General features: G+C 40.3%; 1 protein-coding gene and 1 pseudogene across 1 annotated transcript; both read right to left on the bottom strand.

Moving 5' to 3' along the window:
• Positions 1-2,479: 2,479 nt before the first annotated feature.
• LOC125245295 lies at positions 2,480-6,310 on the bottom strand (annotated as a pseudogene).
• LOC125244486 (tripartite motif-containing protein 16-like) lies at positions 3,281-25,473 on the bottom strand. Its single transcript, XM_048154563.1, has 7 exons — positions 24,346-25,473; positions 23,419-23,514; positions 23,100-23,333; positions 22,375-22,534; positions 22,174-22,221; positions 6,360-6,873; positions 3,281-3,686 (listed from the first exon to the last, which is right to left on the bottom strand). Exons 1-7 carry the CDS (start codon positions 24,916-24,918, stop codon positions 3,281-3,283), a joined length of 2,031 nt encoding a protein of 676 aa, XP_048010520.1. The 5' UTR covers positions 24,919-25,473.
• Between the last annotated feature and the right edge of the window lie 2,269 nt (positions 25,474-27,742).

Here is a 27,742-nt window from a genome sequence, read left to right as displayed (position 1 = left end):
GTTGTGGTAAAGAAGCTGCCTCAACCTAAAAGGCCTGGAGAGATGGAGAGAGCAACTCCTCATCTTTCCCTGTAACCTTCAGGGCTGGAATATAGAGTAGGTCTAGTTGTAGAGTATGACAGTAGGCTGATGTTCTAATGCAGGTGGGTCTAGTCCTGTGTTCTGAGTCCCAGGCTGTTCTAGCTGGTTCTGATTGTGCTTTGCTCTGACCTCCAGACACTAGCTGGCTCTAAGGGTCCGTTCACACTTGTAGTTCGGTTCGTTTGGTTAATTTGGTCTGGACCAAAGAAGAAGAAAAAACATTTAGTCCTGGTCCAATTAGCGTTCAGATTGGCAATTTTATCACCGAACCAAAAGATACTGAACCTTGAGGCACAGGGATACATTCACAATGTGATTGGTCAGATTTTATGACGTATTGCCTATTTTGAGACGGAACTTAACAAAAATCCCAAACAATGCTGTGTGCTGAGGTAAATGCGCTCGTTGTGTGTGCATAGCAGCGCATAGCCTGCATGTGATGGTATTTTGGCCAGCTGGGAACTCGTGAGCTTATAACGTGTAAAGTAGTCAAAACAGCGGCAGAAATCCATCCGTCACACACACAAACGAGATGTGCGTCTGATGCCTGTGATGGGCAAACTCGCAACTATGACAAGAAAGTCCGACATGCGTGAGGATTCTGTCCTTTTTAGGGTCTCTTTTTAGGGCAGCGTTCACATTTGTTCAAATAAACCCCACTAACTGAGCAATCGCACCAGGGTTCGTTTTAACTGAACCAAACATGACAAGTGTGAACGTACCCTAAGGGTCCTGTGTTCTGACCCCCAGACTGTGTTCTAATCTAACTGGTTCTATCTGTCATTTGAATGTTAATTAAAATATTTTTAATTATATTATGTTGTATTTGATTTTGTTCAGAGTTACTTTCAAGTGTTTAGAAAAAAAATGTGCTTAATTGACCAGTCCCCATGATTCTGTTAATAGTCCGACATTAGTTCTGGAATGTGTGGTTGTCAAGCTAGCTGTCAGGATTCGAGCTGTTACAACATGTGTTGTTATGGTAGTTTCAGAGTGGAAAAAGTAAGTGGATCAGTTTACCCCCTTGATTTCTCTGGTCTGTCTCAGTTTACCCCTAAGCTGAGGTAAAGTGAGACACAAGATGACTTTTTTAAAAACAATCATATTTTCACTGACCTTCGTCCTGAATACATTCTGATAATTTCTATGGCTAGGAAACATCCTGAATTAATGGGAAATGTGTAAATTTTACTGAGCAAATGTAAAAAGTGTCTCACTTTACCCCACTCTCCCCTACCAGTTTAAAACATAAAATATTTAACATAGCCTACACTTTATACTCTTGGGTCATTCTACAGAAACATCCACTTTTGGTATGACAAAATGTCTTAAAGTATTTCTTTTTCTAACATTTAAACTTAGACCACATTATTATATTACACTTTGACTTTATGAATGCACACAAATGACACAAATTTTTTGTCACTGGTGTTACCATAATTCTGTGGCAATTTTAACGTTTTTATGAAATATTATTTCTTTTTTTTTTCAGCACATGCAGTCAGAATTTCAGAATAATAACGATAATGCAAAAAATAAGAAAATTGTGTTATTCGTTTTAATTAGGGTAGTTAAAAGTTAGTTAAAAGTGTGATTGAATGATGTTAGTTCATTTGCACAACCATGTATTTGCTATAACAATGAAAATATTTTTTAAATAGATAACTGCAATGATTCATAATATTGTAAGATATAATATAATATTTCATAGTTAATAAGTAAGGAATAAAAATAAACATTTCATTAAGAGTTCATTAATTCAAAAGAATAATGCTTCCCCTTAAGAGATTTTTTCGCCCCTTTTTTTTGGCAGAAACAAGCTTCCATTAGCCTGGGTGCCAGCCCGAACCCCGCCCACATCATTTTTTGGACGGGAAGTTCGGTCTGGACTCGATCCATTGTGGAGTAATTATGCTCGGCTCCCAGAAGGCCGAGCCAATCAAATTGCCAGGGCGGGCTTTAATCGATGATGGACAGGCTATCTGCGGTTACGTAACCACCCACGTCATCAAAGAGCGCTTGGGTTGAATTGGTTTTCACCAACGATGACTGCAGCTGGAGAAGTAAGATGTTTAGGTTCTGCTATCACGTCTGTAATAAAAGAAATCGACAGCACATTCATTTTAAAAGACGAACAAAGAACCGCAATCAAGGCATTTGTCGATGGGAAAGATGTGTTTGCCGTCCTTCCAACGGGATTCGGCAAAAGTTTAAGTACAAGTTCAACATACGTCACTTACTGCGTTGCTCTGATTGGTTGTAGGTCTATCCAATTGAGTGCAGAGGTTTTTTTTTTTACTGGTTCGGTTAAGACACACCCCATAATTCAAGTGCAATGGAGCAGTATCAGACTCACATTCTGCCTAGAATATGAGTATGACGAAGTCAGGCTAAGCTTCCATAGAAACCCCTTCTGGAATCTTTATTCTTCAGAGGCTCTATATATGAAGGCCTGACAGGATCCTTTAAGGTTTTTTATACGTTTCTTCTAAGAGAGTTTTCTGCATGTTTTCTGTTAACCAGCATGGAAGGTCTCTCAAACACCATCAGTCTTCCTCTCTCCGTCTGAAGACACTGTGGTGTTTTCAGTCTTTCAGCTCAGATTAGCAGCGGTTGTCTAAGCATCGTCCTCTCACTGTTTCCAGACTTGGACACGCTGACGGACATGCAGTGGCACTGCTTGACGCTCTGGATCTTGCGGTAGCAGTCGAGCTCCACGGTGAGGCTGGTGAAGCGGTTCGGCCGGCAGAAGGCACATGACTGGAAGCGACTTCCTGCTCCTTCTTGACGTGTCGAGGGATGAAGAAGAAGTTGCACTGGCCGTAGCAGAAGCAGTTGATGACCGTTCCGGCTCCTGCAGTCCTCCTGACTGACCGTCTGCCGCAGTGGCTGGGTCTTGCACCAGTCGCTCTTCAGGTACTTGCACCCCATCACCACCAACACTTCCTGGCTGGAGACCAGCACATCCTGTTTGTGAACGCACCAGTCCGGAATACATTTTGATGAGTTTTGACTCATTTTGTTGAATTCTTTTGATTGTATATGCTGTTCATTAAAATAATTGAAACTTTAAGTCCTGTCTGGTCCTCAATGACAGCGTCCTGAAGTCCTCCAGGAGACTTTTAAAAAAATGTCACTGTCCTCCTGAGGAGCGCTAGCTCTCGTACTCACAGCCTCCAAAGCTGTTAGCAGCCTCTCCTCAAACTCTGTGCTGCTGTGTGCTCTCTTTCTCCCGTGAGAATCCGGCCTGTTCCTGAAGGCTGGACTGGCTCGAGCTTGTACTCGGCCTCTCAATCGGCTGGTTCACCTCACACTGCTGGCTGTGTGTGTGTGTTGTTGTCTGTGCTGCCTCACTGTGTCCAGCAATGGTACCTTCTCTTTCTTCTGGGGTCAGGGCTTCCCCTACCACATTACTGGCAGTTATTATATCTTCTAGGAAGGAGTTGAGGAAGCCCATCACCCCACTGTAGCACCATGGCCGGACACTGCTCACCCCTGCTCCACTCCTCTTCCTATCTGCCTCCTTCCTCCTCTCATTTCTGTAGGTGTCTATACAAGACTTCCATGTTTTTCTGCACTCATCTGATAGTGTCTTTAATTTTACCCTATCAAAAACAGACAATAGAAAACACATATTCAATATAAACACCTCATTATCCACCTTTCAGAATAGATTTTATTTAATACAACATTACACACTTGTTTGCATCACGCAGAACGGGCTTTAAGTGTATTAACATCATCTCTGAAATGGCACTGCTGTATGTGCAACTGTACCTGTGCTCGGTTACTTTTGTCCTCTTAGTTCTTGTTCTTGACACTTTCTCCTCCTGAACTCTTCTCTTACCTTAATGACATTTATCATTACCCCTTCCCATTTCTCCAGCTAAGCTTTGAGAAACTGTCTTATGAATCACATATATAAACTCTTTGGTAATACCATAGGGGAGTTCCCCTCTCGACCAGGTATAGTACACTTTAGGATGTCTTTACTTCCTTTTGCTTGAAATTGTAGTTGTGTAGCTTGTAGCATTAAAAAAAAAATATACACTATATATACACTTATCTCATTGTGAAGTTTAACATTTTATAAATGAAGAAATTCAGAAATAAATATATTTGGAAAGAATTAATCATTCTGAATATAACTATTCAAGTATTCTGTTATATCTTTTTTCATAGCAAAATATGTGACAGAAAAACAAAATATTGTATTATGTCATGTATTTTCTAAGGGAACATGGTGGCGTTTGCTCACAAAACCTTTGCATTCCCTCGCAAAACTTTTGTATTCTTTGTGAGTGAAAGCTAAATTTCTCGGGGAATGCAAAACATTTGCCAGAGTATGCAAAAGCATTGCCAAATAATTTTTCTTCCCATCTTTACTTTTTTTCCTTCACGTCCCTTTAGGGGATTCGTAATTTTCCAATATTGTTTAGCCCTAGGAAAGATTGAATGCCATTAAATGCACATCAATCCAATAGTGTTTATGTAAACCATTACAGTCAGAATGATTATGTGACCACCTGCATAATCTGGGTCATAAAAATATTAAATTAATTGTATGTTTTATTTTGTGTGTGTGTGTGTGTATGTATATATATATATATATATATATATATATATATATATATATATATATATATATACATGTTTTATTTAAATTACTTTATTACTTTTATTTTTTATATATATATATTTAATTATAATGAGTTTGCACAGAACAGCTGCATTTTCTGAATTCGGAGTGATAGTTGGGAGTTGAGAGTTTTGTCTCTCTCACTCTCACTTATTGATAAAGGAAGTACTACATTCATAATAATATAAACTGTTGCATGAACGATACAATTCAGTATTTACTCCTGAAAATAAGTGCAGTGAAAATGCCAATGAATTCTTGAAATGTTTTGGTACTGTACATTTAATGCAGTAATGAAAGCTATAGTCCACCCCTGAGTTTCTTCAGCCCATTGATGATGACAAAGACGGGGTTAATGTGGGCATCTTGACCGTGAGTGAGGACACCAGACGCGATATTGTCTTCCCACGTGACGTCATGGACGTGGCTGTGATACTGGATGAGATTGTGGATCACCAAGATATTCCAAATGCTTTGGCCACACAGTTTGGACTCCTTTATGCTTTGAACGTTGATTATCCCAAAGAGCTTTGATACACCTTTGAGCTGAGGCTGGTGGGGAGAGCTGCACTGCAAAGATTCAAGGACTAAAAGAGCAGTTAGGAAACACTGGAGTCAATAACCTCTTTTTTTGTGGTGTTTATTTTCATTGAGCTTGAGAGCTCACACCAATTCAGAGATGTTTAACAATCTTCACCGTTTATTTTTAAAGGAAAGGTCTGAACAAAGAACATTTCTATAATGTATGTTGTGGGTTAATCTTGTTAAATTTATTTTTTTACAGCCATTTAATCCAACTTTAATTGATGATATATGTTGTTGTTTTATTTAGAAATTGAGGCAGCCATAAGATGTTTTTCTATTGTTTGTAATTTCAATAAATGTAATTGTGTATTAAAATGTTTAATTTTTAATTTACCTTTATTTTAGTCTAAATAAGGTCATATTTATTAAAGCAGATCTTAAAGTTAATCTAACTAAAGTGAAGTTTTCAACTAAATATAATCAGTCCAGAAATACTTTGTCAGACACACATTTTCAAATGAGTAAAACTAAAATAAGCCAATGCAAAAATGAACAAAATATAATGAGTTGTCAACAAGATTTTTCCAGTGTTGGATTAGCTCACCTGTAAATATTATTTGAACTTCATTGTAAAATTATCTCTCTTTACTGCCTTTAAATTAAGATTATAAACATGAAAACAAATATATTTCTGTTGTAATAATACATTTGTACTGTAAAATTATATAATTAATTTAACACCATACTAATATTTGTTTACACATTTGTGCAGCTGTTTTTATTTTGAATTGAAAATGGGTTTCCTGAAAGAAAAGGAAAAACGAGAAAGAGCAGAGGCTCGTAACAGCTAAACACACACACACACACAGTCTCACACACACACACACACACACACACACACTCTCTCACACAAACACTGATCTCACTGTCAATATGAGGATTCATTACACACATTTATTCTGACATGTTATTTCACTGACAGAAGTTCAGCTGTAGTATTAATGTAATGAAGAGAAAATAAGAGACTCTATAACATCTCACTGTTACTGATTCATCATGAGCTCAAAGCATTATGGGTAGAGTCTCTCTACAGTCTATTCTGATTCATCAATACAGTTTCACTGATGATGCTCTATAAACAGTAAACCCAGGATAGAGCGGTTGAGTGAATGTGGTCTGGACTGTGTGGATGAGGCTCATTGTGTCTCCAGAGACGCTGTAGAAGGACAGAGTTCCTGCACTGTGATCCACATACACTCCTATTCTACTGCTGATGGACTTTACTGGGAGTTTAGTATTTATCTTATTGTGTATGAATGAGTAACTGGAGGAAGAGCAGGTCAAACTCCATGACTGATCATTACCTCCAAACAAACACTCAAAACCCGATCCCTTCCTGCTGATGCTCTTATATGACACTGATATAAACACATCTCCACTCCACTCAATCTCCCAGTAACAGCGTCCACACACACTCTCTCTACACAACACCTGAATATAACAATCAAATCTGTCTGGATGATCAGGATACGGCTGGACTGTGCCAGTGAATGTAATCACTCTGTTCCTCTCAGACAGACGGAGGTTTTCATTCACTGTGTTCAGATCCAGATTGAGCTGATGGGAATCTGATGGAGAAAAAACACATCAGAATCAGGAATTATGAATCTGTCTGATATTCTGTGCAAATCATCATTATCCATCATCTAGGTTCTTTACCCAACCCAAGAATATGGTTCTTTAAAATCATAGTGATATTTCACAATATTACTGTTTTTACTGTATTTTGGATCAAATAGCAGAAGAGACTTATTTCAAAATCATAAAAAAAACCTACCAACCCCAAACTTTTTATCTGTCATGATATATTATATTTTTTCTTTCTTTAGAATATTTCATTTTGTGTGATTACTATTATTATTCACCTATATATCATGAATTTTAAATTATATATGAATGTCACTGAATGCCACATAAGAGATTTGACTGGATAGTTTAAATTGTCTCAGGTTACGTATGTAACCATAGTTCCCTGAGAAAAGGGACTCTGCATTCGATGACGCAATGGGGAACGTCCACATGACCCGGTGTTTCGAAACCTCACTACCAAATACTCCAATCCTATTGGCCAGCGACAGTCATATGGTGTGACCCGGAAGTATAAAGGCGCACCTATGGAAGCAGTCAGTATTCATCGTCTTTGAGGGACTGTTCCACAAGCAGCCCCAAGCATGGTAAGGAAACACAGAGTCTTGTTCCCTGTTCTCAGGGAACTATGGTTACATACGTAACCTGAGATGTTCCCTTTCGAAGGGAACTTCTACTCTGCGTTCAATGACGATATACCCACGCCTCCATGCTTAGGGGAGTGCATGCCAATTAGAATGGCTGAGACAAATGCCCGCACACTTCTACAGAAACTGTAGCAACTCCCCCTCAGGTCACACCAGACTGTCAGTGACAGCATTCCCTAAGGCCAACAGCCCAAGCTAAGCCTAAAAGAGGCTTTTCTCACAGGAGAGAAGGCCTGATAAGGCAGCTAAGAGCTTCTGAGACCAACCCTTCCGCAGACAGAGTGGTCTCTTCTAGGGAATGAGGGCAGGGAGCCGAAGGGGACCCCGACCAGCCACTAGAGGGGACAGCGTCACCCTCAATGCCACCAGAGAAGCTGACCTGGTCTTATCATAAGACATGCTAAGTTTAGCCAATCCCTGTCTGAACACAGAATCTCCAAAACGCAACCTCCACAGAAGGGAGCGGGTAAGAGTGACTGCAGTAAGGCAGGAGCACTCAAACTCGTGCGTAGAGACGGGCATCCCGGAGAGCAGAACTCAGCTTGAGTGCTATGAACCCTCATATTGAGGGGAGTGTATTCCGCTCATCTAGGATCTACTTAGTGCCTGATTAACGCACTAAGGAGGCTGTGCGCTAAACACTTGATCCCTCAGGGGAGCACAAACCAGCCTACAGGGCTGAAACACAGGAGGAGGACTGAACAGAGCCAACCACCATGATCAGCTTAGGGAGCTAAGCACTATTACGTACACAACCCAAAGGGAAGTACAAAGCTCGCCTAACAGGTAGACCATGCAATGGGCAAACAATCATGGAGGCCAAAGAGGGGCCTACAGCATGACAAAAACTGGATATGAAACAGCAGAATATTCAGAAGGTGGCCTAGAGGAGCCACCCCGAACATCTGTTATGTTCTGGAGCAGACAGAACACTTTGTTCGCTTGCATGACACACTACCCAACACGAACCAACAAGCAGTGTACTCGGTAAAAGCACCTTTTACTCTATCAGCAAGAGGAGTACCACATACGCCAACACTTCATCAAAGAAGGCCTATACAGGCCTGTCACCTCGACAAATGCATGGCATCAGCTCATGGCAGTGTTCTTAGGCACCAGAAAAGATACTAACCGACACGAAGGAGGTTAACTACCATCCGGACCCGTGGCCAACAGCGTGTGTAAAGATCCTCAGATCAAAAAATACATCAACTTATACCATATGTTGAGAAAGGCGGCCTATAAGGCCTAGAAACCTTTAAACATATGGCATAAGTCCATTGGGCTTTACTAGGAGCATAAAAAGATCCACCTTAGACATCTAGGTGGCTGGAGCTCAACTAGCATCTCTCATAGGCTCAGTGAGACAGATGTAGAAAGGAAACCAAACCTCAGTAAGGTTCACTACAGTCTACTGAGGGGCTACAGCGTACTCTAGCTGAACTCCAAATGCTACACTGGAGGCCGAGAAGGAGGCCTACCTTAGTATACATCTGGCATCAGCAAGTGGCTGCCACATCTAGACCACCAAAGAGCAGTGTATAAAACTTCCTCAGAAGAGATACACAGATGCTGCTTCCTGATGCAAAACAGGCCTGAAGCGGCCTGTTCGCTCAGGTCAGGCGTGCTCTTAAAGTGGTCGCAAACTGAGCCAACCAGTCAACTAAAAAGGAAGGCCTCAGGAGGGCCAACGACCTTAGTAACAGGTGGCTTTACAGCAACTGTAATGTATACCAGACTGTGCCAACAAGTAAACTGAAAAAGGAAGCTCCTGGGAGCCGACCAAATAAGAAACAAGAGGCAGCAGCCCGATTGGAACACTAGAAACACACACCGTGCCATCACGGGGACAAGAAAAGAGGCTGAAGAGGGCCTACCCATTCATGCCACACGTGGCAACAGTTCGCAGACAGCACATGGCTGCCAAATCTAGACCACCAAAGAGCAGTGTATAAAAACTTCCTCAGAAGAGATACACAAACGCTGCTTCCTGATGCAAACAGGCCTGAAGTGGCCTGTTCGCTCAGGTCAGGCGTGCTCTTAACCCTCTGGAGTCTGAGGCTGATTTGGGGCCTGGAGAAGTTTTGACATGCTCTGACATTTGTGCTTTTTTCAGTTGTTCATAAACATATAAATGACAAAAGTGTCATTACACTGTATACAGCACAAACTAGGCTACAATAATATGTGAGGAACATCAGACCCTCCAGGATTTCGCGATGTTGCGATTTGCAACATCAACGCAAATTCAACCAATCCCCGCGAATTTGGGGCGGTGTTGCAATTTTAACCAATCACCGCAACTTTCCCGCAAATTTGACCAATCATTGGCGTCGTCTGGAGCTGACGTCGACAAATTACCTTCCGCCTTACTTCCGTGTTAAGAAAAGCAGCATGTGCGAGTCAAACGTTTCACACTTGCCGAGCAAAATAACAGCAATAGATCGCCAAAAGCAGTACCCTGGCATTCTGCATGAAAGCGGGGGGAAATTATTTTGCACTGCATGCAACATTGTGGTAGAACACAAAAGGAAATCATCGATTGACAAGCATTTTGCCACCGCAAAGCATAACATGAGATGTGCAGAAATGCAGGCAGGACGTCAGACGACGAGACAGATCACAATGACACAGGCTGTTGCATCCAAGTCAATTGCAAGCTCTGAAAGAATTAAGGTGAGTTATTTTAAATGTCCATGCATCGTTAATGTTAAAGTTGGTATATATTATCATGTAATTGACCTTTCGCCGAGAGTTTGATTGACAAGCGATCTAACCAATCAGAACGCCGCATCCGCCATTTTGTCCGACAAAGCAGCCAGTAGTTAAAAGATTAACCTCGGTGGAGTTAAACTTGAAAAATGGTGTGTATTGACGTCTTTCCGCGTTTGAAACAACATTCATTCTCATGTTCATGGACTAATAGAGATGATCGGTTTTTACGAGCGGTTGAGCTGAGGATCTACAGCAATCTGTCACGACCATGGTCACGACACATTAAAGAGCAACAAAACGGTTTTTATTGTTTGAATTTCTTTAATAACTACACGGTTTGAAAGCTGGGACTTTGTTTAATATCATAAGTAACCTGCTCTGTCTTGTCTGTCGATGTGTGGTCAGTATCCTCTTTGTTCCGCGATGTATTTTTCACTGCGTGTGGAGTGACAGCGCCACGGCTTGTCGGACAAAGCAACAGTAACTAAGGGGGGCGGGGCTCAGCGAAAGGCTAATTGCGCTGGTGTGCTTTCTCGTTTGCATATCAATAGCCCTCTCCCTGTCTCACCCCTCTCTTTGCCAGGGTTACATTACACCGAACAAAGAAACAAAAAGAAAGAAAACAGAAAATTTTGTTCTATTATAAGCAGGACTAAACTAATGGAAATGATAGTCAGTATATTAATGGCTATCTCTGTACGTGTTTGAGATATATATATATATATATATATATATATATATATATATATATATATATATATATATATATATATATATATATATATATATATGAATATGAGAGAGAGCGAGATGGAGAGATGGATGTAGATACATACATACACCTACAATACCATCCCAGAATGTGGCTGATGTATTGATGTTTTTATTATTATTAATAATATTGTATTATTATTATTTGTTTAGATTGGGTAGCCACATGTACAGCTGTAAATATTCCACTCTCAAAGAGTGAGGAATTGAGTTTTGAGGAAGTTCCTCAAAGAGAAGGTTGTCAATGGTGGAGCGATTCCTGGGAGCCACCAGCTCCAAGAGAAATACTTGGATGATGTCTACCTGCAGGAGAAAGAAACTCTCAAGACTAATTTAACCAAAAAGCCTGTTGCAGTCATTTGTGACGAAACTCCAGATGTAGAGGGCAGATGTGTACTGAACATTCTAATTGCACCACTAGAGAAGGATGAGTCTGGAAGAATTTTGGCGTACCTTGCAGACACAGTGTTCCTTGAGCAGTGTAACCACTCCACTGTGTCAATGGCTGTTGTAAAGTGTCTTCAAGAATACAGCATTGATAATGATGATGTCATTGTGTTTAACACAGATAATGCAGCCTATATGAAGAAGGCCTATACTGCTGCGCTGAAGTCCTTATTCCCAAATTCAGTGCATGTAACATGCATGGCTCATATTATGAACCTTGTTCGGAAGTGCTTTTCGGAGACCTTTTGATCAATTGAATTCATTCATGCTGAGTTTCTCGCAAATGTTCTACCATGCTGGCTCACGCAAAAGAAGATATCTTCAATTCATGACAAAAAATCTACCACCAGGAAGGAAAGCAACCATGGCTCCAAATCCATGTGCAACTCGATGGAACTCATTGTTCACTGCTGTACAGTACCATTCAGAGCACTTCGGACTGTACAAGGAATTTATTGAGAAGGAAATTGATGTAAGTGGCATTCTCTTTGCTCATAATACAGTATTACAAATATATTCAATTCAATTCAGTTTTATTTATACAGCGCCATATTACAAATAAAAAATTCCTCAATGGCGCCTTACAGGCAAATATACATTTCAGTTCCACCAAAGACATACATACCAACACATACACAGAGAAATACACAAAATGTCCAAAATGATGAATGAAATACTATGTATTTTTGTGATTGATTGCCTGAACATAATTTTGACTCATTTGTTTTTTTCTATTCAAAGACCTGTGGAAAAACCACACCCCAGTCAGTGGAGAGACTCCATGAAATGCTCCAGGATCCAAATATGGCTGAAAGTCTACAGGTCCAGATCAGCATCATGGCAGATAAGTGCAGAGTGTTAATTGGACTTCTGGACATCTTCCAGAGCAGACGTCCTATAGTCACCAAAGCTTTTGACTACCTGGAGGATCTGCATATGAAGTTAGAGGCCAACAAAGATCTCAGCTATGAAACATGCGCAGAATACTTTGAGGGACTTGATCTATCTTTTGCTATCAAAATGCAGATCCTGAACAGAGTGGAACAGGCATACATCAATGCAGAGGACAAACTGAGCAAGTACATTTCTGATGGGCAACCTGCCATTAGTTTCCTGAAAGAGGTCAGGGTCTTTGATCCTCGTCACATTGCATTTATGAGTGATAGTGTGTCCAGCTACGAATCCATCCCAGGCTTCAGTGATGTGCCTAAAAATGAACTGGATGCCTACTTCACACGCCTTGGTCCAGCTGCAGTCCATGCTGCAGCATGTGGAGTTGTAGATCTAGATATATTCTGGGATGGACTTAAAGAGAGACTGCCTATACTCAGTGGCCTGGCCATAAGATACAAATCTGTCATTGTGAACTCAGCAGATGCTGAGCGGAGTAACAGCATCTACAAGCTGGTGTTGTCAAGCCGAAGGAGATCGGTCACAAATGACAACCTCAAAGCCTTGGTCTTTCTGTACCATAACCAGAGGCTTGCCAGTGGAGCGTTTGAGGACAAAGACTTTGAGGAGGACTTTGATGAGTCTTTTGATGAGGCCTAGGTGTTTAACCTTGTCATCTTTGTATGTTGTATTGTGTTGTGTTGTGCTGACACCAGGAATGTATCGACACCTTTTGAATTTGGAGTCAGTGTTTATATACCCTTAAGTTCTCCACAGTGTTACTGAAAGTGTGTTATGTTTACAGTGAAGGACTGTGTGCACTTTACATTGTTTTTTAGATAATTCAAGAAATTAATGGATGCCAAAATTTTATTTTATTTTCCATTGTTTAGGCATCTTCAGCATTAAGCTGTGAGGTTCTGTTCAAATTTTGAACAGAGATTGTTTTTTATTTCTGATATGAATACTGATCCATTTATATTATTAGTTTATTATTATTTTATGTAGTCTTCAGGAGAGACTGCCTGCACACAGTACTAGTACTAATGTTTGTTTTGTTTTACTTATATGAAGGCTGAGACATTCATGTTTTACTTCATGTAGTGCTGTTCTGTGCACTTTAACTTTTGAACCACATTTGGATAAGTAAAGCCTATTTTGCTGCACTTTTGTAATCCTGGTAATCTTTTATTTGCCATATTGGTAAGATTGTTTATAGGATCATTTCTCAGTGTCTTTGTTCTTTTAATTGTTTTTTTCATAATTAATGTTTTTAATAATTTAATATTTAACATATTACTCATTATAATTACAAAAATGGAAAATCGCAACTATCGCTCAACTTCCACTACCTAGGGTTCATTTCCTTCCGCAGTATAATCACAACAAAAACCTAAAAAGCACCGCGACTTTCATCGCAATTTTTTGGAAAAGCTCACGCAACATCAGGCATTTTAGGCCGCAACAATCACAAAAAAGGCCCGCGAAATCCTGGAGGGACTGGAACATGTATGTACATGTTTGTGTTTTTGAAGGAATAATGTTTATGCGTGGTTACTGAAAAAACAAAAAACTTAAGTCACTGAAATAAGGCCAAAATAAGTATATTAAATCTGTGTTCACAAGACTTTAGGGTATTGGAGGTTGTAAACTAGAGTTTTTGCTTCAAAATTATGTAAAAATTATGCTGCCTACTCCTTCATATAAAACAATATATTGATTTAGTTTTTGTAAGACACTTTTTGCCAAGAAACACAGTATGCATGGAGGCGTGAATCACCACTGAAAAATGGGCCATTCTCACCTGAGAAGACAAAAGAATTGGATAGTAATGAGCTGAAATGACTTGCATATTAATGAGGCATTTCAGTCAGGTAGGCTGTGAAAAAAACCTTCTGTGATGTCTCAAGCTCATCATGATATATGAAACATACAGAAAAATATTATTACAATATAAAGTAATGGTTTTATATTATACTTTAAAATATAATGTATTTCTGTGATGCAAAGAGTCTGAATATAGGCTTTTAGTTTAAAAGCATGCACATTTGGAGAAATATTGGATTCTCATATGCTTATGTCAATTTTCTATACAGAGGAGTTATATTTATTTAATATTCATTGTCATTACTATGAGCGCTGGTATTTTCAATTCATCCTTGAAGTCGGAGGGCGCTCTCTGTGCATTTTTAGTCCACAAATTCATCTAAAAGAAGAAGAGGCTATTCCATGAATGGAGTTTCCAATTCATACTGCAGCCGGAGGGCGCTAAAGAAACAAAAACTCATCTAAAATTCATCTATAGAAGAAAAGAAAACAGGAACTAACTGCATGTCTTCTAGAGCTCCCTAACCATGACTTTTACATCCAGATAAACACTTTTCAAGACAATAAATACACGATTGAGACGATGAATGCATGCATTGCCTCTGAATTTGCGTCTGAATAGCGCTGGCTCCGTGGGCGTGGCCGCATTAGCAGATAATGAGCTGAATCACGGACTTCTGACATGGCTCTCTTTTCATACAGATTACATAAACACAGAAGGTTTGTTTTCGATTTGACTTAAATGATTTAAAACCTGACATCTTAATGTTTTTTAGACATAAGTTTAACTTTTCTGTGATTAGTATTCACTAAGTTACAGTTCATTTTCTGAGAACTATCAGATTGGACTTCGTTCAGAGGGAGAGGAGAAATCACGCATCATGTTAGTTTTCTTTATTTTACAAAAAGCACAACGTTGTGTTTTTACTCTGAGTGTATACAAATAAAAGAAGATATTCTATAGTTTCAATTGATATATTACTTATGTCTCTATGACAAAAAATGACGGAGTATTTTAAGTCTGTTTTGCTGCAATGTGAAAAAAAACCTGCAAAACGCGCCGGCGCGTTTTCAGACCTCAGAGTGTTAAAGTGGTCGCAAACTGAGCCAACCAGTCAACTAAAAAGGAAGGCTTAAGGAGGGCCAATGATCTTAGTAACAGATGGCTGTATACCAGACTGTGCCAACAAGTAAACTGAAAAGGAAGCTCCTCGGAGCCGACCAAATCAGAAAGAGGCAGCAGCCCGATTGGCAAATCTAGACCACCAAAGAGCAGTGTATCAAAACTTCCTCAGAAGAGATACACAAACGCTGCTTCCTGACGCAAACAGGCCTGAAGTGGCCTGTCCGCTCAGGTCAGGCGTGCTCCTGAAGTGGTCAGATTCTAAGCACCCCGCACAGCAGGTCAGCCAAGAAAGAGGCCCCTAGGGCCTACTATCCTAGTGACAAGTGGCATTCGGCCATTGTAAATATATACTCACAGACTGAGCCAACCAGTCAACTAAAAAGGAAGGCCTAAGGAGGGCCAGCGATCTTAGTAACAGGTGGCTTACAGCAACTGTAAGGTATACCAGACTGTGTCAACAAGTGAAGTGACAAGGAAGCTCCTCAGAGCCGACCAAATCAGAGACAAGAGGCAACAGCCCAATTGGAACACTAAGAGACACACACCGTGCCAACACGGGACTAGAAAGGAGGCCGAAGAGGGCCTACCCATTCACGCCGCATGTGGCAACAGCTCGTGATCTAATAGGGAACCAAGCTACAGGAAACAGCCTAAGCCCAAAGCCTATGGGGAGCTAATCCTGAGCTACCGCTAATACACATTCCAACAGGCAATGAAGTACAATTGGCTAAAGGGAACCAACACAGCCAACATGGTCTAAAGGAGGCCAATAGGGCCTATGCTTCAAACAAAAACATGGCACAACCTGTGGCAGTGTAAGTAATGTGAGCATAAAATGATCAAACCAAAGCATGCTAACTTAGCCAATGCTAACTAGAAAGAGGCTATGTAACAAACAGGCCTACATTCTAAGCTAGAAAGATTAACCGAAGGGATGATCAAAAACAGGAAGCTAAAAAAAATCACCATCTTTCCTCAGAAAGTGGTATAGCTACCCTGAGTATGCAATCCAACAGGTGATGCTCTCAGTAACACCAATAAACTTATCAATGGGGAATATTAGGTCACCAATGTCTACAATAGTGGTAAAAAACAAGCCAGCTATCATGTGACAGGTGTCAACCTGTGGCAGCATACTAAGCTCACATACAAATATGTAGGGCAAGGATCTAGAACTTAAAGCAAGCACACAGCAGCTTTAATATATGTCATTTTAAAAAAGGAAATCGTTCTTCCATACAGATTCTCAAATCTGTGCTAAGCCATAGAGGACAAAAACTAAATGATAGTAATGTCCACTCAACTTGATTGTAGCATACAACAAGTGGCCTAGAGGAGAAAACATTTTCCTTATTGACATAGCGTTCTAGAACGTGGGGCCTAGCAAAAACCTGCATAACTTATCTGCCTCAACAAGATAAAGGCCTAATCCACCTGAGATAACAGAACAGGAAGTACCACAATAGTTTTACAACCTACATAAATAGGGGATAGTGGGTATGCGGCCTAACAACTCCCTCGGGAGGAGGCCAAAACTAGGAATATATGTGACCAGTCACGGAAAGTAGGGACACAAGTCGGTTCTGGGGCATTTTGAGTTATTCACAGATTCTGAAAGTATAGTCTCCAAGCTTTCCAACGATGTGTAACACATGGAAATCTGATAATATTTGGAGAAGTTGTGGCCATTTGAAGGTAGGCACTCAAAAAAGCTTTAAGCCCAGAAAATGACCTCTAACGATTTTGCACTTCTTGCCTGTTCTCACCTGCTGGGAGTGACAAAAGGGCTCATTTACATCTCATTTAGATATGCCATACCCCCTGTAAAGCTGCATGGTTGCATAGCAACGACAGACGCAACGGGAAAAATCGGACCGCATACTATTAATAATAAAGGATAATGTGCATTGTAAATGTCAGTAATTTATCTTTTTTGACATTAGGACTTTTTGAACAGGATTCTGTGATAACCGTGATCATTTTGGTCACTATAGCCCTGATTTAGACCTCAGTTAGTGGTTAGACCTGGTTTGAGTCAAAGAATTTAAAAAATCCTGTACATTAAACTCTTAAATAAATACTTTTACTTTTGACTTATAGAGCACATTTTACGGCTACGGATACTTTATACTTTTACTTACGTAGGAATTTAATCTGATACATTTACTATTACATTAGTAAATCCTTGTTAAGAATATTAAGTAGTAAGTGGCTAAAATTATTAGCATCACATTCAATTCAAGAATAGTAAGGTTTACATGAGCTAAGTCATTCACACCAGTCAATTCAAGCAGTTGAAGCGTTATTCAAATTAATAGCAGATGCTAACATTACCATCTAAAAAGCCCATTATAGTAATGGGGGTTTTTGGCAAGTGATACAATGCTAACGATTACAATTAAAACGACAGTTCTGAGCTAGCTAATAGCAAAAGACACATGAGATAACGTGTAGCCTACGTGTTCTTAGAATGAACACAAAACGACAAACTTTGATGTTTATGGAAACTCACCCCATAAGAAACAGAAAAGATCTTTTGCCTCCAATGAAATAAGTTCGGGCACACTTTCTCTTTGTTGGGGTCTTCTTTGTGGATGTAACCATCTCCGAAGTTTGCACTACTATGCGTCTGTTTGCCTCTAAATGTCCAATAATTCGCATGTCCTTCCACTCTTTTTTCCGCAGCTAAAGAATCCAGCCGTATGTTGTACTTCAAAACATTTTCGGTGTAACGGCCACGGATCAGCTCGTCTGCGATATTCTTTGCGGTCCATCTTCATTAAATTTTGATATCAGCTAGAGCCGGCCAGAGCGCTGCATAAATAAGTAGCCACGCTTCCCTTGGAGGGTGGTGGCAATAACAAAAGAAACAAAAGCCGGCCTATCCAGTATGAATAAACACAGACAATGACACGCCCCTACTGCGAGATAGAATCCCAGAAAAACAAGCCGATTTCAACCTCAAAATGTACGCTTTAAAATATACCAATACTGCTATGTAAAACACGGAGATGCTTCTTCGTCATCTCAACTAACAGATTCTGCAAAAAAACGAAAATCACCAATTTTGAAAAAAAAAAACGCTTCTTTCTCAGTTTGCTCAATAGTTGTGCTGCCAACTTGTGTCCCTGGTTTCCGTGACGGGTCACATATATCCAATGAGGATAATATAAATAAAGTTATTCGCAAATAACCCTCCTAGCTCTAGCCTAGCTGCTAAGCTTGTGGGCAAAGAAAAACAGTAAACAAAGCCTGTTTTAAATATTGCTTTCAATCCCTATAAAAAGAGAGGAAAGCAACATACCCAAGCAAAAATGTCAGGCGGCCGATCAAAGCTGCCGACATTGTATAAACTGAAGTGATGAGTGCCAACTCAAACTACTCTAGAAACAGCTGATGAGACGCTACTAAGCAGGTGGCTAAGAGGCGGCCATTTTGTGGCCTGCACAACATATGCTAGCCACCTAACAACTTCAGTTTTGCCCAGAAAAACCCCTTAATTTTTTACTACATGCTCAGAAAACTATACAGGAAAATAAGGTCTTATTTTAAAAACATAAAATATAGACCCCTCCCTGTGGCTCAATGACCAAAGACTCCTAACGCTCCTTCTCTCATGAAAGGGTGGAATCTAATGTTCTTTTAAGCCTAAAAGATCCTCTTACTATCAAACAAGCAGCATCTGAGCATGATATATTTATACACATATATATATATACACACATGCATATAAATATACATATATACAGGAAGGTGGAAGAAGAGGGAGAGAGGGTAGATAAAAATCACCCTATTTTTGTAGCTGGGGAATCGATTACAAACGCAGCGTTGTTTACAATCGATCACCCATCTCACTCTCACTTCTTCCTCCTCCCGTCTGTCTGGGTTCAGATCAAGCGGCAACCTCCCCCTTTCTCTCGTGAAGCCAATACGGAAGTAACTTAAACTGCGATTCATCGACTGGCCGCTAGGGACAGGCTCCAAAAGAGAGCAGAATCTCATAGAGTCCCATGTTAAATTGGCCGAGTTTATAGCAGAAAAAAACATGTTTACAAGTTGGTTCAAATTGTGGTTTTGGTCTATACTGCTATTTTTGCCCTTCATGACAACTCTGAGGGGGGTGAATTTTTTTATAACTTATCCGTTTAAATTATATTAAGCCTTGAAGTTCTGCATAATTAAGGGCGTGGTCACTTGAGTGACAGGTAGATTGCGCTGCTGTCTGTGAGCCGTCATGTTACCTCAGCTGCCGCTGAATTTGGCATCTCAGCCGTTTTTGTGCTTTTTTTCTCGATTATTTTATACAATTATAAAATATGGCTTGCTGCATAATATTCGAGACTGATGTGTGTCTGTGTAGATGTGCATGCATGGGGAAGAGACACAGAACACACGTTGTTGGATCGTGGCATTGGCTGAAAGTTTTGATTGTGAGATTTACCACAATGACAATGGCAGGAGGATATACAACTCTGACAGCACTGCTTGGATATTATAACTAAAACTGCTGGACTATTTTGAAAAAAGTATACTTTGGACACAGGCACATTTGTTTGTTAGATCGTATACAGTTTTACAACATATAGGCTGCTCAGATTGCATCCTTTCTTGAAGAACGATGACAGAGAGCAGATCATTCAGAAGAAATGTGAAATGTTTTTTTGTTTTGCAATGGACACTCATATTTTACCCAAGTGCCACAGATTGGATTCATCTCGCGATCTCTATTATAAAGGTATGAAGTCCCATTTGATTTTCCATGTTGTTATTTGCACACCCAACACTACTGTTGTTGGAGCATCTATATCTTAAAGAAACACCGTAGATTGACAGTAAACCTTTAGAACGTTCTGATGATAAAACTTATCTTCATTAATATTTTAGATCGTATCTAAGATAGAAAGATAGCTCCTTTGCTTGCTAACATGGTCACGTCGAGCTAGGCGGGCGTGGTTTCAGCAACCAGTCATATCAGCTCAAACCACCTCCCCGCCTCTCTGCCCATTTTCAGTTATCCGGGAGTGACGTGCGGTGACGCGCAGCTAAGATGGCCGCGGCCTCATTTTTGCTTCAAATCTGCTGTTCAGAACTCTATGGGTGACGTCACGGACGCTACGTCCATATTTTTTTACAGTCTATGGTTCAGATCTAAATCTGAAACGACTAGGGGATTTTCCATGCCCCCCCGAACTCAGACGCGATAAGTTATGCAGTTCAGAAAGGAATGGAAAGTCATGGAAGCCGCCGCATATATGGACAGAAAGGACCCGCTCGTCGAGCCGTCCGCGCGCGCAGCCCCTTTCTTAACGCGCTCTAACGGCAGCTGCAGCCCGCCGAGAGGCGCATCCCAAACACACAGCGGCTCGCATGCACAAGCCAGAGGAGCGTTCATCAGACGCGATGACGTCAAAACGAATGTCATCGTCATTCACTCGTTCCTGCCAACCCCGAGGAAGTTGAGAGAGAGAATACAATTCCCTCACAACTCCCAACGAGCTCATCTGCGAGCCATATGATTGTAGACACGGTTCTGCCTCAGCATAACCCGGCCAGAACCACCAGGCACAGATGTAGACACCCCTTCCCTCGAGAAGTGTGTCAAACGAGAACGGAGCGTCCACAGGGTGACGCTCACAGTAAACAACACAGACAGCGCCCTCAAACACTGTCTATGTGCGCTCCTCTCCAGACAGAAAACGCCCGGAAAAATGTGTATATCACGTGTCAAATACGGGGACACAGAAACACATACTCTCTTGGACGTTTGTAAGGCATATGAACACATAGGGTGTGCGTGTATTCCGGTGTCAAGAATCTCGGACACGGATCAGCACACTTCCTAAAGTTCTTACCTTTCTCAGACATTATCTTGGATTGGAAGGAATTCTTAATAAAGAATACACAGCAGAAGGTCGATATAACAGTCCCGAAAAGACGATGCATACTGACTGCTTCCATAGTCACGCCTTTATACTTCCGGGTCGCGCCATATGACTGTCGCTGGCCAATAGGAGTTTTTGGTAGTGAGGTTTCGAAACACCGGGTCACGTGGACGTTCCCCATTGCGTCATCGAACGCAGAGTAGAAGTTCCCTTCGAAAGGGAAATTATCATATCAAAAGCCAAGTGAATCAAATTATATTAATGAATGTTAAATGCTTTCAAAATTTGGCACTGAAATCTTAATTACATAGATTATCATAAACTGCAGCCAATCAGCAAACAGGAAGCATTCATAAAAAAATTTCCAATAAAAAACAAGAAAAAACATATTGAAAAACATATCGTTATATTGTATCTGAATGCTAAACGCAGAAGTTATTTTCACTGGAAGTTTTGCAGCTGCACTACAGAAAGCTGACAGAAACACTGAAGTAAACAGTCATGATGGAAATGAAACACCGTCTATTCTGGGTCTGTTTTTTATATGTGGATTACTCCATTAGCTGGATTTCATTGTTGACTTTTAGAAAGTATAATGCATTAAAACACATGACAAACAACCAATTTCAGAATCTGCAAATATTATAATGCATTTTAACTTTGGTTATAATTATATTTTTTTTTATAAGTAATGTATAATCAATTTTATAAATACCTTTATAATGCATTATACATAAGGGCTTACCAAAATATCTTTTGCAAGTAATTACATGTTTCATCTTGTAAGTATTTGGCATTTATGTGCTTAAACGCCTCCAAGAACTCCTCAACACCTTTTGAAGATATTGCTTTCAGCGACCGCTGATGTTCTCTGAACGCCCCGTTAAGAAACACTAATTCACATTAAAACTCACATTTTCTTTCACCTTCTACAGGAAGAGCATGAACACACTTAAGAGTTTCTTAGTGACTTACATTGTAGGAAGTCGTTTCTGGTTCTGGGAACAATGTTGGTGAAAGTGACTGTGGAAATCAACAGACATGAAGAGTGTGATTATCATGTCAAGAGAAAATGATCCCTGCATCTGTTCCTAAGACATTTCTAATATGATCTTCTACATGATATGAGATGATGGAGGATCATTTCTGAGAGCAGATGAATCTCCAGGACTTTACCTCTGTCAGAGATCTTCTTCAGCTCCTCTTTGCAGAAATCCTCCAGTTTGTCTCTCAGCTGAAGGACAGATTCTCTCACAACATCAAAAGAGGAGAGAGAACTGAAGGGATCGTCATTTACGTCTGTAGATTCAGGAGGAGCTGAGAGAGACTGGAAACTCTACAGAAAACAGAAATCAAAGCTCATCACCTCCACACGTCTGCCAATAACCTACTGTCAGATTTGAGCAACTCTCCTCAATCCAGCACTTTCACAGCATCAGATTCATTCTTCTCATGTTCATTATATCATGTTGGAGCTGTAAGTGTTTGACACTTACACTATATGTGAAATTTCTAGGAAAACACTTGGATGATCAAACATCTGCCAATAACATAAATGAAACAGATCAAAAGCATCAATGGAGTCACATGACAGGGTTGAGTAGATTTGATCAGGAAAAGCAGTTGAAAAGCAACAAGTAGATTGACCCATTATTTATAACTTTTGAGCAGTTAGTGGCTCTGAAATTCACAAGGACTCTTAGGACATGAGCTAAACTGCATTTGTAAGTGCGTCTCTTTCGAAAGAAGAAGATCAGATGAGAGTCTGACTGATGATTATATAATAACCGAACACATAGATCAACACTTCAGTCAACGGCTCATTCTGCTCTCATGAAATGTTTCTCTGTGAGTCTCTTGCTCAAGTCCACTATGATCCTGTTCTTCTAGATCTCTGTTACCTGCAGGAAATGGATGTGATCCTGTGTGTGTGAAAGCTGCTCCAGCTCAGCGTCTCTCCTCCTCAGATCATTGATCTCCTGCTCCAGTCGCTCCAGTCGTCCTTCAGCTCGACTCACTGCAGTCTTTTCCTGATCTCTGATCCGCTGTGTGGCCTCAGAGCGGCTTCTCTCAATGGAGCGGATGAGCTCAGTGAAGATCCTCTCACTGTCCTCCACTGCTGTCTGTGCAGAGCGCTGTTAGGACACACATCACAATCACACAGTGGCTTCAGTGAGTCTGACTGAGACTTCTCAAACTTCTCTTCTTCTCCAGACTCACCTTATGAGACTCCACAGCCTCTCTCAGCTGCTGAAGATCTTTCTCTCTCTGCTGGATCCTCTGCTGGAACGACCTCTGCATCTCCTTCAGCTGGTGCTAAAGGACAAACCAATGACAGGAGAAACATCACAGAAATCATCAAGTAAACAGATATGAATCCAGTATCAGTGAAGTGCTGAGATTGAGGGTAAAGATCTTTCATGATAAGGTTATAGGTTCAGTTATAAGTGTCAGCAGTATTTAATCAATGTCTAGTTTTATAGGGATAGTTCATCCAGAAATGTAAATTCTTTCATTGTTTACTCATCCTCATGTCTTTCCAAACTTGTATGATTTTCTCTTGCCAAACACAAAAGAAGATATTCTGAAGAATGTCTCTGTTTCTAGAGCCCAAATCAAATATGGCGACACGTCAATAACATCAAACCTCACTGGCTCATGCATGTCACATGACTGAACATGCCACCATATTTGATTTTTCCTATTGCTTCAGAAGACTCTGCATCTCAATTTGCATACTATCTGTCCTAAATAATATTCAAAATTAGAATTACTGTGTCCCAAGTCAATTATTCCAAAGATACCCGGATGATCTACTATTACTAGTTAGAATCCGAAGTGACGCTCAGTACACACTCTAACAGCTACTATTGGCTACAACCCACTGTGCATTGGATGAGGATTCGATTAGAACTACAAACACAAAAGTGTTAAAAAACTACAAACATGGCAGATGGGTGAGACTGATGGTTAAGTATAAAGGATTAGATAAATGGGTTTGAGTGATTAATAATTACTATATAACCTGACATGTATTCAGTGTTATCCACATAATATTTAATCTGCAACAACATTGTGAACTTTTGTAATGACATGAAAAATTATAATCCTGTAAATGAGCATAATGGGACCTCTTAAAGTTCATACCTGTTTCTCTGTCCTCTGTGCTGCAGCTGATACAGTGTCGTGGTTTTTATGTTCATCCATCGTACACAGCACACATATACACTTCTGATCAGTGCGGCAGAAAACATCAAGGATCTTGTCGTGTTTCGGGCAGATCATCTCCTGCAGTCGTCCAGTGGCTTCAGTCACTTTATGTGGCTTACGAGAGTGAAATTCCTCATGACGATCAAAATGAGTTTGACAGTAAGACTCCAGACACACCAGACAGGACTTGACGGCTTTGTGTTTTCTTCCAGTACAGACGTCACACTGCACATCTCCAGCTCCAGCGTAACAGTCAGCAGGAAGTTTAGTCTTCTTCAGTTTCTCCACCATTTCAGCCAGAATGGTGTTTTTAGCTAAAACAGGTCTTGGACTGAAGGTCTGTCTGCACTGAGGACAGCTGTAGACTCTCTTCTCATCCTCCTGATCCCAGCAGCCTGTAATACAGATCTTACAGTAACTGTGTCCACAGTGGATGGTCACTGGATCCTTCAGGAGATCCAGACACACTGGACACATGAACTCATCCTGAGAAAATCTGGCTTCTGCCATTTTACAGCATGAACACAGAGACACAAACACACAACAGCTCAACTACACTTCAGTTTCTCTTTCTCTGAACTCATGTGATTCCTGTTTCCTGGTTCTGTGTTTGAGTGACGTGTAGAAAACAGGTGTGTCTGTAAAGCAGCTTCCTCATTCCTGGTCAAGGAGAGTCTCATTCCTGCTAAGATTGTGTTTAATCAGTCTCAGAAACACTTTAAGTTAGAGAGAAGCAAGACAGAATTATTGTCTCCATGAAATCAAATTTGCCAAATCTTTGCCAAATTCTTGAATATCACAGTATTTATTATATATGATTTATTCATGCACATCATTTTGTAAAATTCATGTGTGCTTGTAATCTTGAATCATCTCTTCTCTGATGATGTGTTTACTGGCGTGAGGGCGGGGCAACCTGTCACTCACATGAGATCCACCAATAGCAAACCACAACCATCCAATCAATTCCCCATGGACAAAATCAAGCCCCGCCCTACATTTGTTCTTGATTCAGAAGCTGTTTCACTCTGATATGTCACAACAGCGAACCAATTGCTATCATAACTTATATTTCATGCTGACTTTAATACCTCGTGAATGTTTTCACTTTGAGCATCATTAAATATTTAGTCTTTTAAATGATAAATAGGGATTATTTTGCTGTGAGTCATGTTTTCATACATTTAATCAAAGTTTGGAGTCTCGGATTATCAGAAAATTTACAGTAAAATTAATATACTTGACATACATTTTTAAGTGATGAACAAGGAAAGAAATATGGTTCTTTCTGGTTGTTTTTGACAACTTGCCATAATGCCATAAAGTAGAGCATACCTTGTGGTGGTGTTATTAAAAAATAAACTCTTGCAAATGTCTAAATGACACACAAGTTGATCAAGATTTTTTGGAGTTTGCCTGTTCCCAGCAGCCAGTTTTAGTTTTTTTTAAGTACACTGTCAAACCAGAAGGACCACGTGCTGTAATGGTTGGACTCAGAAAGGTTGTACAGGTGATTTTGTGAGATCAACCACTATCACTGGTGTACCCACAACACTCTAGACTTTGAATCTGGTAAGCTTTGGTGGCAAAGAATATTTTTAAAAGAGGAACGTATTGAGGAACTGATAGCCATGTCTCTACCTGTGCCCTGAGTTGCAAAACCTCTGGGAGTGAGCACAAGAACCATACACTGGAGAATGTCAGTGTGGCAAGCAGGACAGTGGCGTGATTGATAATGAGTGTCACCTGAGTGCCACACCGGTCTCGTATCTATGAACTGCTCCATTGTGAACGTACAGAGCTTTCTGAACCACTGCCAGCAGGTAATTAAACAGGAAGTGTTTGTCAGATCTCACAATGGGTTTTGCAAGAGAACACAAAATCTTTGAAAAATATTTTTTTCTCCCATCCCAAATTTTAACATTTTTCAATCAAATTATATTCAAATACAGTAGTGGCCAAAAGTAAGACTGACATCTTCACCCTTTATTCAAATATTATAAAAACTATGTTAAAGATAAATATTAGAGATGAGCCGGATACTCGGCTGAAACGAGTATCCGGTACGGATAAAGCACTTCTGCCGAGTACGAGTATTATACGAGTAATACGAGTCAATATCTGTGCTCGGATTGAATGAAAATCATCATTGGGTAGCTGATTGTGTCAGCGTTCTGTGATAGGCTAGTCACAGCGCCCCTCCCCTACACACATACAGATGTATTGTGTTGCTGTGTATCGCTCTGCTCACTCACAGTGAAGCCTCGTTTACACTGCACGCGTGTGCGGCGCGTTACGGCTGCGACGCGGCTACCGGAGCTGATACACGGCCACTCTAGTCAATGCTTGTGTTTACACCAGCCGCGCCGCGGCGTGTTTGAGAAGCGTCCCAGAAGCGGCTCGACGCGCCGCTTCGCTAAAGATAGGCACCTCGCCTATTTTGGACGGACGCCGCGTCCAAGACACGCAGCTCAAATACAAAATAAAGTCAAAGTAATCACCCTGTGTAAACTCCCGCTCATATTTCACATCACTAGGAGGCCCGCTCTCTCTCTCTCTCTCTCTCTCTCTATCTCTCTCGCTCTCCCTCTTACTCACTCTCTCTCACACACACACCTGGTGTGGAAATAAAAAAATAAAAAAGAACCAAAAAAATAAAAAATCACACTGATCATAAAAAAATTAAAAGTTAAAAAAGAAAGTTATGTTGTTCATTACATTTTACTTCATAATTGCACTGCATTGTTTTGTTTTCATTGTTGCAAAACTTGTTCTGTAATATAGTTCGTTTGCTATCGTGATCAAAACCATTGATCTGAAGCTCAATCCTGATGCTGTCCTGTAAATATTTTTCTAATCAGCAATAAATCTAACAATTTCTGATCAACCCATATCAATTGCATGCTTAAAATAACATACCGGTTAAAGCCCCGCCCATTTCAAGACCAGCCCCGCCTACTTCCGGGTTAGGCCCCACCCACTCCGAGTACAGCTAAAGATACAGATAATTCATATGGTTAACAGATACAGATACAGATACAGATAATGCTGTACTCGCTCATCCCTAATAAATATACTGCTTAGTTGTTATTATTTTATAATTATTTTACAATTATTTTATTCATGATAATGCATTTGAACATGCCAAATTGTGTGGACATAATTTTTGGCCAGGCTCTCATACAAATAAATTAAAAACATATAGAGAACCATTGTGTTATGTGTGTTATGACACTAGTTTACAGTCAATTGTGCATTTTAATTAGTTTCTGTTCTCCTATGACGTAACAGTAACCAGGGCCTGCTGAAATATGGGGCACATGGTCACTGTCTA

The sequence above is a fragment of the Megalobrama amblycephala genome, linkage group LG14 (assembly GCF_018812025.1).
Source record: "Megalobrama amblycephala isolate DHTTF-2021 linkage group LG14, ASM1881202v1, whole genome shotgun sequence".
In the NCBI taxonomy this organism is placed as follows: Eukaryota; Metazoa; Chordata; class Actinopteri; order Cypriniformes; family Xenocyprididae; genus Megalobrama; species Megalobrama amblycephala.
The sequence above is the reverse complement of the archived record's forward strand: the minus strand, read 5'-3'. Positions and strand labels throughout refer to the sequence as shown.

What these genes read in the sequence shown, in the direction of transcription:
- LOC125244486 (XM_048154563.1), bottom strand. Translation starts at nt 24,918, where the DNA reads ATGGCAGAAGCCAGATTTTCTCAGGATGAGTTCATGTGTCCAGTGTGT. An exon ending in ATCACATCCATTTCCTGCAG is followed by an intron (nt 22,535 to 23,099) that starts GTAACAGAGATC and finishes TGTTTTCTGTAG; the next exon opens with AGTTTCCAGTCTCTCTCAGC. An exon ending in CAGAAACGACTTCCTACAAT is followed by an intron (nt 6,874 to 22,173) that starts GTAAGTCACTAA and finishes TTTCTCCATCAG; the next exon opens with ATTCCCATCAGCTCAATCTG.